General features: G+C 37.2%; 1 protein-coding gene across 7 annotated transcripts in view; it reads left to right on the forward strand.

The window, feature by feature from the left end:
* The first annotated feature begins 2,299 nt into the window (after positions 1 to 2,299).
* Positions 2,300 to 11,840, forward strand: part of LOC107754901 (ensconsin-like) — a 42,283-nt gene continuing 32,742 nt past the window's right edge. Inside the window, exon 1 of one of the 7 annotated variants that reach the window (XM_016571525.1) lies at positions 2,300 to 2,364. In XM_016571525.1, the coding sequence (XP_016427011.1) occupies positions 2,319 to 2,364 (46 nt within the window). In that variant the 5' untranslated portion in view covers positions 2,300 to 2,318. Of the gene's footprint in view, positions 2,365 to 6,094; positions 6,344 to 11,840 lie in introns of those variants that run through there. The other 6 variants (XM_016571522.1, XM_016571523.1, XM_016571521.1 and 3 more) reach the window with 6 other exon arrangements.

Below are 11,840 nucleotides of genomic sequence, written 5' to 3' on the forward strand. Positions count from 1 at the left end.
CTCTCTCTCTCTCTCTCTATCTATCTATGTGTCTCTGTCTCTCTCTCCCTTGCGCTCTCTCTCTCTCTCTATCTATCTATCTATCTATCTATCTATCTATGTGTCTCTGTCTCTCTCTCTCCCTCACGCTCTCTCTATCTATCTGTCCATCCGTCGGTCTATCTATCTATCTATCTGTCTATCTGTCTGTCTGTCTGTCTGTCTGTCTGTCTTTCTCTCTCTCTGTCTGTCTGTTTGTCTGTCTGTCTGTCTGTCTGTCTGTCTGTCTGTCTGTTTGTCTGTCTGTCTGTCTGTCTGTTTGTTTGTCTGTTTGTCTGTTTGTTTGTCTGTCTGTTTGTTTGTCTGTCTGTCTGTCCGTCCATCAATAACAACATAGAATGCGATACAAAATAAATTGCAATATACAATACAGTAAAATACAGTACAAAACTATTTTAACAGTACACAGAGGTTAATGTTTTGTATGAAAACTGTATTTATTATCATTCTTTAAAACAAGTTTGATATTGCTTTGATATTTTGCTTTATAATTATATATAATTGATATATGGAGGCAACTGTACTTCTATACAGTATAGTCCAATACAATATGCAATACAAAATATGATAAGGCACAATACCCAGAATACAATACACATGCAGGTGGAGTATAAACAAAGGAAAACAGGTAAATCGTGTGACACCCACATGATCTTCCAGATAAACTTGTCCTGGTTTACAAATCAAATGCATATTGTGCTTTAACTGAGAGAAAGACTTGTCTGTGTTATGTGTGTTATGTCGATACAGATGTGTGTGCTTGTATGTTCGAGGGGAGCTGAGGTCAGCGCTTCAGTGTGATAGAGGATAGTAAGGAGAGAAAGTGTTCAGGGCTTACGTAACGCAATGAAACTCCCACTAATGAGATGGTCCAGTCCTAAAACACCAGTGCTGCTCTAGAAAGAGAACAAGAGAGGCTGAGGGAGAGAGATTTAGTGCCTTCATGTTCTCATTTATCTACTTTATAATGCTTCTTAATAACCATGTGGGATGCATGATGTATGTGAGCAGCCAGGGTGATGGATTGGTAGACAAAAAGCATGGGGTGCGTGTATGTGGATTAGAGGTTATCTGGGGATATTCAATATTAAACCATCCAATCCAAAAATACTCGGCTTATTGTTCTGTTTTTGTACATTCTGCGTTAAGCTGAACCAAACAATTCTCAGAAGTATTTTTTTCCTGATATTTTATCCATTTGTTTGTATGTAAAAGAGAGTGATGTCAAATGATGTCACTCCCAAAAAATAACAACTGGCTTAGCACACAAGTCACACAGACACACATATCAAGGTGCATTAGGGCAGTTTATATTCTTATTATATTTATATAATAAATATGATACATTCTCATACATGTCATTTTCATGTTCAGATCATGGAGGCCCAGATGGTACATACGCTTCATATTTTGAATTCATATCACACATCATGGTGCATTAGGGCAGTTTATATTCTTATTATATTTATATAATAAATATGATACATTCTCATACATGTCATTTTCATGTTCAGATCATGGAGGCCCAGATGGTACATACGCTTCATATTTTGAATTTGTGTAAGTGTACTGTAAACTGCTGCCATCTTCTGGATATGTCATAATATTACAAGGAATACACAAACACGTAAAAAAAGATCATATAATGTATAGGTAAAACAGTGTGTAGACTACTTAAAAGGCTAGCTTTATAGTGAGGGGCCATGAATTAACATAACATGAAAATACATTACCACTAGATGGCAACACAATGTTGTAAGTGCATGACACAATTTGTCTTTAAAACATTAAGTGTATTATTAATTATTAAAATGCTAAAATATTTATAATAATTGTTATATTCTAAAGTAATTAAAATAATAAATTGATTGAATGATTATTGAAAATATCTGAATATTGTACTTAAAATAATAATACATGCATATTTTATACAAATTAATCTAAATAATAAAATACAATAATTAATAAAATACAAAATTATATAAATAATCAAAAATTCAATTCAATTAACATTTAAAAAGAAAAAAGAAAACGAATTCTCTATGTTAACATACAATATTAGGCCTATATAAACATATATATGCATTTAAACAGACAGATATATTAAATACTTAAAACTAAAAATTTAATTAACAATAATCACTGAAATTGGACATTATTAGAAACCACCTAGGACAGGTCTGTCTGTGTTTATCTGTTATTCTGCACCTGTCCGCTAGAGGCGCGTAACGCTTTTGTACTAAACGCACGCTCTAATCCTCTCATGTGACGTCGGTGAAATGGCGGAGCGGGATGGAAGCGACGTCTGTCAGAGCTCCAGCCAAGGTGAGAGTTTGTTTATTTAACGTACAGTTTGTCCAAAAGTACTGTCCCGCTTCCAGACGAGTGTACCAAACCCTTGTCTGTTTTTAAAGCTGGTTGGTTATACTTGTCACGAAATAAAACCCTTTTACCTCAAGCAGCGCGAGCCGGTCAGAGGAAAGGGATTAAATCAGGCTAAACGCTGAACCAGAGCACTGCCAGCGGGTGTTTACATCAGTTATTACGAAGAAAATCAAATCATTGGTTTATATTTTGATATGGTTTTGGTGCTGTTTAATTAGTTTTGAGCAGAGCACCTGTTACGTGCGCGCGCGCGTTCTGCATGATCTAATGTAATGATAAGTTTTATATCTGTTGTATGTTACTTGTGCTGTTGTTTTATTTGTACAGTCATGTAAATATCGCGAAACTAGCTCTGTAAAAAGTCTGGTGCAGTCATCCTGTCTTCATTTGTTTGATAAATATTCTGGTGAGTTATTTACCTTGTCTTTAAATGTAGATTACCCCGCCCACGGCATCTTCATATCCCTCTTATTATACACTAACAAATTGTCTTATTTATCTTAATCCTGGTGATTAAAAATGTCTGATACAACCTATATCACTTTAAAAAAAAAAAAATTAGCAATTTGACAAATGGCAAACCTGCGAGAAAAGGAAGGAAAATATGATAAAAATGACTAGTTTTCTGACAAGTTTTTGTGTCTGCAGTGCATTGGTTTAGTCCACTGGTCCAAAGTCAGTCTTATATAAGTCTATTTTGACGATTAACAGATATATTACTTAGCCTTTGTGGTTACAAAATCTACCAGTAGCTTTGTCGGTGGATTCTAGCTAGGCACAGACATCAACAGTGTTACTGGTTAAAGTGTAAGGTTACTGTCTTTCTTGGGCCTGGAGGGGCAAAGATCAGATTCCTGTGTCTACTCTCTCATGAATTGAGAAAAATAAGATATAGATGGAGAGTAGGTGCATGATCATGATAGTGTGTGTTTTTGCTATGTATTGATATACAGATATATAAATATTGATCACTGTTATAAATTTGAAGATGATTGATTATTTTGATTAGGCTATATTTGATTATTATCAGCATCAACTCAAAACATATTTTCTTTGCTGATTAGTATAAGCATTAAAGGAATAGTTCACCCAAAAAATGTATTTAGATAAAACTTTACCCACACTCAGGCAAAAAAGTTTGTTTCTTCATCGGAGCTGATCACTTGCTCACCAGTGGATCCTCTGCAGTGAATGGGTGCCGTCAGATTGACAACTGATAAAAACATCACAATAATACATAAAAAATTATTTCAGTCCATCAGTTAACATCTTTTGAAGTGAAAAGCTTTAGTTTTAACTTCAAATCATTACTTCCGGCTAAAATACAAGTCCTCTATCTATAATATTGCATCTTATGGCCAGAAGTGATGATTCAAAGTTAACATCATAATGGTGAACTTGTTTCTATTACAAACACGCAGCTTTTTGCTTCACAAGATGTTAACTGATGGATTGGGGTAGTGTGGATTATTGTTATGTTTTTATCAGCTGTTTGGACTCTCATTCTGACGGCACCCATTCACTGCAGAGGATCTATTGGTGAGCAAGTGATGTAATGCTACATTTCTCCAAATCTGTTCCTGTGAAGAAACAAACTCCTCTACATCTTGAAAGGCCTGAGGATGAGTAAATTTTCAGCTAATTTTATTTTTGGGGGGCAAATTATTTATTAAACATGGTGTAATGCACCATGCATACTACAAAGTTATTTTTTTCATATGGTTTTAGTAAATGTCTTGTAAATATTGTGTAGTCGAGCATTATTGAATGGAGCAAAGCAATTGTTTTTGTATTTGACTGAAGCTGGTTTATGAGAAGCCCTGATGACGGCTTCATTGTAGCTATACTAATCGTATCCCCTTCTTCTTGTATATTTGAATGAGTTATCTAAATGAATCCGACCTTTCCATTTATGAGTGCTAAATGCAAATTTTTGTGTTTATTTGTGCTCAGCAATAAACAATGTAAAAAAAAAAAAAACATGTATAAATGCATTTTATGCACATGTGTATAAATGCATTTTCAGTGTTATCAGATGTCACATTCTGAAATGCATGCAATTCATATAGGCCTAGTCAACCGCGGATGATTTTTAAACAAGCTGCTAACCTGACTTTCAGCATTTGAATAGTCTGTTTAATGTTTACCAATAAAGACAGATGGTTATCATTACAAGAATCTGTTTGCTTATGCAGTTTTATGGATTTAGTACACATACGATTATCAGGTATTGGCTTATTCATGCAACATGCATCAAAGTTTAAGGCTACAGTGCATGTTAATAGTCTCATATACAACTATGTTAAAGATACCATATATTAGATTTAGTCTCACACTATGAGTTGTTAACAGAATATGTGGGAATAATTCTGTGTTGGATTTACATTTATATTGGTGGTATAGTGGATTAAAGAAGGAGGATTTACAGTTGCAATCATTTGTTGGTTATAGTGGTTTTAGTCGACTGTGCATTCCATGTAAAAGGGGATCAAATTACAGTATTTCATTACTGCATCAGTTTTGTGTTTGTGAGCTAGAGTCATATGCTATGCTTTTCAGTTTGCAGTAGGTCATAAGTTGATCTTTACGTGTCATTCACCCGTTGGCTGTAAACTGACTATCAGCTGTTTCTCATTCATAAACACACACACACACACACACTCTTATCCGCTGACAGTGGGACACAGGCGATAACTGCTATTCAGTATCTCATTAGACTGATTCCAAACACAAACTTTTTTTTCCAGTTCATTAAAAGAACTGGCTCATTATTCATTTGTTTTTGAATCAGGCTGTTTGTTTTTGCACATGGCCAGCAAATACAACACAATGGAAAGATGTTGTTGTACCCATTCCTTTTGACTCATCACATTCAGTTTGAGCTCTTTTGATGTTCAAATGCTGTTGAATGACTAGGCGATCGTTCCGACCCATCCCTAGCCTGTGTATTTGTTTTTTTGAGCATATTGTAGCTACAGTCAGTGTTTAAACAGATTTAAAATTTGGGATGACCGTCTTCATGTGCGATCACATGTAGCATTGCATTGTTTGGTGAATTTTCATGGGTGAAATCCAGTCATTTCAATATAGGAATCTGCACAATGTGGAATTTCATGTGCGGGCGAAAGATTTTTCATGCCGATTTCACAGCGTATTCAAGTTTTTGGTCAGTTTTTGTTTTTGAAATCCTGCAAAAATGTTGTTAATGTGACTGCACCTTTTAGCAGAGAGAATAAGTGCTCTTTACATTGGATGGGCAATAATTAATCTCTTTCCAGTCCACTTTATCCTACCATTCTGTGTCCTGTAACTGTCATGGTGTCTGTTAATCCGCTGGCTCACCTTGCTGGTCTTCATACTGAATATTTCAGTAGGAAACAGAGAACTGTGCGTGTGTGAGGCAATGTTTCAGTGCATTTGTCAGTCTGTGGTACTTTCTCTATAAAGGCCTGAGAGAGAGAGAGAGAGAGAGAGTAAGACAGACCTGGAGAGAGACAGTGGCAGCATCAGCAACTAGAGCAGCCGTGTCTCTTAGGCTTAAGGAAGAAGAGAGCCAGCCGCTTTTGTGGATTACAAGAACGTCAGTAAGCCAGGCTGGACTGGAAGGAGTTTTGACTCATCTCTCTTTCCTTTCAATCGGTCTTGCCGCGTCTTCCAGCTCCTACTGTGTCTTCTTACTGTGTCTGTTACTCTTCCTACTGTGTGCTGTATCATCTGAGATCATTCAGAGGAAATGTGTGGGGTGCTAGCTGTTAGCAGCGCTGGGTACTGAGAGAAAAAAGCACAGGAGAAGAGGGGAGGATGCCGGCCCCCCTCAGGATGAGGAGGGGGGCCTGCAGGTCAGCTATCCCATCTCTCTCCACCATCGCGGAGGAAGAGGAGGGACAGCGGAGCCGCAAGAGACGAAGGAAAGGAGGCGGTACGTGGGAGGTCAGGATAGGAAAGATTAAAAAGGCTGATATAAAACACTCTGGGGTATTGCTCTCAGGGGTGCTAAGCTAACACCCGGCCTATTAAGTGATCAATGTGTCTGTGTTTTGTATTTTGCAAAAGTGTTTCAGAACTGGTGTGTATCATCAGATGACGACATAGCAATGCAGGGTTAATGATGTGCGAACGCTACTGTTTTTATATGTAATAGAATATTATGTCGTTTATATGTATATACACAATTAAATAAATATAACATATTATTTTGACAGATTACATGGAATATATCTTTTAAATTTATTTGTCACTATGTGAAACTGCAAAAAAAGGGTGAAACTCTAAAGAAACATATTTTCCCTCATACAATCATTGAAATTTTAGTCTTCATGAAAACCAAAATACAAGCAATCCAAAATGTCTTAGTGAGAATTCAGGACAACCTATTTTATAGTGATCGACTGATACTGATATTTTATAACCGATACCGATACCAATTTATTTGCATGTTTATGTGCCCGATAACTGATATGCAGAACTGATATTTATTTACTGTTATAAAGTAAATAAATGACTGAGTGAAGTAAGTCCATACTTCACTTTGGTTTTTCCTCCTTTCAGTCATCTTAAAAAAAGTGTTGAAAATTAGCAGTCTTTCATGTTAAATTTAATCTTCACATTACAACAATAAAAAAACTTTTTATTTAAAGCATCAGCAGCAACACTAATATTAACAATAAGCAAAATAAATGTAGAAGGTCTAATGTTTTCAAATGGAGAAAATAAATAAAGGAAAGGAGTCATATCAACTTCATTTTAAACTACAGTTTTAGTAGGTTTATAAGATGTTTAATAGGCTAAAGAGTGAAGAATAATTCACTGGATAATGTTAATTCACTGAATAATATTCTCTGGAATATTGAAATATAACAAACAAAACATCGTATTTTATTGCATTTCTCAACTGGCATGTTATATCAGAATTACTAATAATGGTTTTGTCGTTCAGGATTATGAAATGCCTGCTGACAGCGCAGTCTATATATGCATTTACACAGAACTATACTCAAACTGCGATTGCTCCTGGAGATAATAAATAATTAATTTCCGTAGAGTTGTATCTATTTTGATGTGTATTAGCGAAATAATGGTTATATAGTAAATGTTAATACAATTTAGGGTGTTTTAAACAAGTGAATCTTGTTAAAAGTTACATGCGGTGGCCGTGCTGGAGCAAGCACTGAGCATCAACCACATCAACCCAGTGAGTGAACAGCAATATGAAAGCGGCTTCACGAGACTAATGATGAGCAAATATACAACAGACAGAGAATTAAATTCAGCGCTTTTATTTCCAACATGCACTCATTCATGGCTGTATTATTTAATTAATGCAAAGTTACGTCTTTATTGGGAGAGGACTTGACGGATTATCTTAGCCTACGTGACTCCGGACGCGCTGCAATGGTGATCCTGCGCGCAATTCTCAAAACATCCACAAGATGGCGGCGTTTATCGGTGAATCCAATATTACAAAACCGATATCCGTTTATCGTAAAATGCTTAAATATCGGAAAATATCGGTAAATCGATATATCGGTCGATCTCTACTATTTTATAGCCCTGATTCAGTAACTAAATGTGCTTAAGGAAAGTGTGGCCTTAATACGCCGTTGCTAACAGCTTCAGATAGAGTTTCTTTTAGGTTTGTGTCTGTATGTACTGGCATTTGTTTGTCTATGGCTGAGCCTTAAAACTTAAAAACACAGCAATTTTGAGCATCATAGGTGTGATGCTTAAAAGCACATTCTAGTTAGGCAGCTTACAAGGTTTTAAGGCCCTGTGAGTTCTAGGGATGGGCGATATGGGCTTAAAAATGTATCACGATAATTTCTGATATTTGTTGCGATAACGATATCAATGACGATAATTTAGGGAATCCTGTTTCTTTAGAGCCCTTGTGCAGAAACTCCACATATGCATAGAAGTAATCCCCAGGAAACCCCTAATATGGACAGAGGTATCCAGTGATAGCTGTAGCTGAATAAAACGCAGATAGAGAAACCTGAAGACAATAAACATGCAATTGCACAAAATATATGGTATCTGTGTTCTTCAAGCAATCTTGGGTATTTTTATAAGGATAAAGTATATTTATAATGCAATGCTAATCGACATAGCCTTTATCACTGTATATAATGCTATAAAATAGTATGATTTCTGCCTTATTCTGTGATACGAAACCATGTCTGATCACAAAAATAAGTTATTTCAAACACTCGACTATGTTATGAAGTTAATACGGAGAAAAAGCACGTCAGTAAATAATATCTTTGTTGGACAACAGGTTTGTAAACGACTCATACACATGTAAAACTGTATCGCACACGTGCTACTGTAGTACATTTACTCAAGGCTCAGACCGATTTTTGTAGCACTGTACAGCCCTATCCAAACCTGTTCCAGATTGTAGAAGGAGCTGCTCAATTTCGCGTCTGCCTTCCTTCACGTCACTCCACACAGTCGTCGCACACAGAAATGTCAACAACTAGACTTTATCGTTATTATCACGGGAAGACTAATTCTTATCGTGGGGAGAATTTTTACTGGTATATCGCAAACGATAAGATATCACCCATCCTTAGTGAGTTCTGAACCACTCATTCTTGACTATGACCTAAAATACAAAAATATGTTTTTAAATGTTCTGTTAGATAATTGTAAGTAATTAGTTCATTTTACTGGCTAATCAGGTTGTTTCAGTTATTTTGTTTTGTTCTGAGTGTCCTCGTAAGCTGATTTCTGCTAGTATTTGTTTGCCTAAATGAGTATTAATGGCAGTTTTGTGAATGCAGACTGAGAATGATGTCAGTGAGTCTAGAGTGAGCGTCAGCATCATATCTATTACACTGAAGTGGAGCAAAACACATTTATCAGTCTTGAGTGTCAATTTTAGCACCGCTTCTACTGAGCAGGAAAAGATTTTTGCTCTCTTTACTGGTTGGGAGTGGCTGTTTTGCCCCACCCATTGTCGCTGCAGCAATGGCAGATGACTGACAAGTTGGACAGGATGGCCTGGGCTGTGGGTGGGTCACATGACCACCAGGAAGTGAAATGTAAACAACAGCACAGATCTGTAAACTGACTGGAAGGATCTACATGAAGGTGAATGGGACTGTTTGGACAGAGGCTAAAGGCTTTACATGTGAATTAGGGATGTAGGTTAATGCTCACGTTCAGTATTTTCATCTCTAGATCTAAAATGACAGATCTCTTTCTATGAGGAATCACTTCTATGTAAGCTTTCTAATGACAATTAGCCTAAATCAAATCACCTAACATTAAAATGTAAAGCAAACATGCTTCAACCTATGAGGTCTGACTCCCGTTTGGCTTTTCACATGCTCAGATTTGGGTCACAAGACTATACTCAGCTGGGTCAAAAATCCCTCTGAACTCAAAACACCGCTGCCTCACTGGAGCTAATGCTGGAGGCATTACACACATACACTCTTAGGCTATGTTCAGATTTTTTTGTGGGGTTCTGGTAACTCAGAAATGGGCAGTGTGCTGTTTAGAGATTTTAGATCCAGTCGCAAACAACCTACACCTGGTTATTTTAGGCAATTTAGAAATCCTGTGCCGAATGTGTCCCCGGGAAGTGGCACGTCTGGCCACCTTAATTTATGGTCACTGAATATGTTTTTTTTTTTCCTGAGGTAATTGTGACATTGTTTACAAGCTGTTATAAGGATGTTTGTTTAGATGGTGCATCAGTGGTTAAACCACTGATTCAGTGATTACATGAGACATTATACAGATATACAGTATCATTGTACTCTTTCTTTTAACAAACCTTCGGATGTTCATTCATGTTTATTTCATGCTGTAACTGGTATTAAAGCGGAGGAGACAATCAGTTCAGGTGTGTTTTGCACTGCCGTTTCTCTTGAACTGAAGCTCTACAGTGATTTATCACTCAACATTAAACAGTGCCAAAATGGTATTTGGATAGTTTGATTATTGTAATAAAATAGACTTTGAAATCAAATAGAATTTGATCAAAAATAGAATAGAATAGAATTTATTCTATTTTTATTCAGAATGTAAATAGAATTTAAAATAGAATTTGAAATCTGTGACTCTGTTTGATAACAAACGTAACAAAGCACAAGTTTATTGTGATTTATTGGATGGGAGGCTTGCTACAATGTTCCGTTCATTAACTGAAAACAGGCAAGACTAATCGATTCTTTGGATTTAAGCATCAATATTATTTTTTTAAACATGTGACGAGTGGGGTGGGGCCGAGAGCCGTGGAACGGAGCGAGGCCGGTGGAGTTAATGATAATGAGCGACACCTGTGCCACTCACCGGTCTCGAGTCCCACGGAGGAGCTCCAGAAGGATAAAAAGAGGAGTGACAACAGTGTTGGACGAGAGAGGACCAGGCCTATGACTATTTGTTGTTTTGGTTCTGTTTGCGTGCGGCAGTCGTCCGTGAGGGGCTGTCGCGCTATTTTCAGTTTTGTTTATTTTGTTATTAAATTATGTTTAAATGTTCACCGGTTCCCACCTCCTTCTTCCCGTGACTACGAACTTTGTTACATTGGTGCCGAAACCCGGGAGGAAGGAGGGACACGCTGTCAGAGAGCCCTTGCTGCTGAGGGGGATCGCGGTGCTGAGGAGATCGGGCAGCAGGAAGAAGCGGAGACCACCGGTGGCTGCCCGAGGTGGTGGTGCTGGAACGATGGAAGACGAGGTTGGACGGAGGGCTCGCTGCCGCACTCCTAGGCCGAGAAGGGGTGGCTGCCGTCCAAGAGGGAGCGGAGGAGTCGGCGCCATTCCCACTGCACTCGGCCCTGCCCCACTCATCACAAACAGCATTTATTTGAAATAGTATACATTTCAAGTGTACATTTCATAATAATAATAATAATAATAATGTCATTAATCAAATGCCAGAATCAAGTTTAGAAATGTCAATTTTTAGGCTTAATATCTTACATATGATCTTAGAAGAATATCTTTATTGTGTGTCATATTTTTATACAGCAAATTCAACAAGGACTTTACATCACACTCTCTTGTCTCCATGTTGTCTTGTTTTGGTGCATAAATCTGTAATGTGGTGTTTGGGTTTTGTCTTGTTCATGTTTCCATGTCTTTTATTTTGTAATTGTTTTATGCTGTTTGTGTCATGCTTCCCTTGCCCTCATGTGTCTCTGCCTTGTGTATGTGTCATGTTCTGATTGGTTGTCTTAGTCATGTGTCTTGTTTCCCATTGGTTTATTTTTGTCATGTGACCCTCTTGTTTCCTATAAGTAGCCATCATGTTGCCATTGTCTGTCGTCGTGTATTGAATGTATTTATCCCGCTGTTGGTGAGTCTAGTCTGTTCATGCCACGTCAAGTCTGTTCATGTCAAGTCAAGTCTCGGATTATTGTTTGGATGTTTGATCACACTGTAAATAAACTGCACTTGGGTTCT

Source organism: Sinocyclocheilus rhinocerous, unplaced genomic scaffold (genome assembly GCF_001515625.1).
Source record: "Sinocyclocheilus rhinocerous isolate Xijiao unplaced genomic scaffold, SAMN03320098_v1.1 scaffold2788, whole genome shotgun sequence".
Lineage (NCBI taxonomy): Eukaryota > Metazoa > Chordata > Actinopteri > Cypriniformes > Cyprinidae > Sinocyclocheilus > Sinocyclocheilus rhinocerous.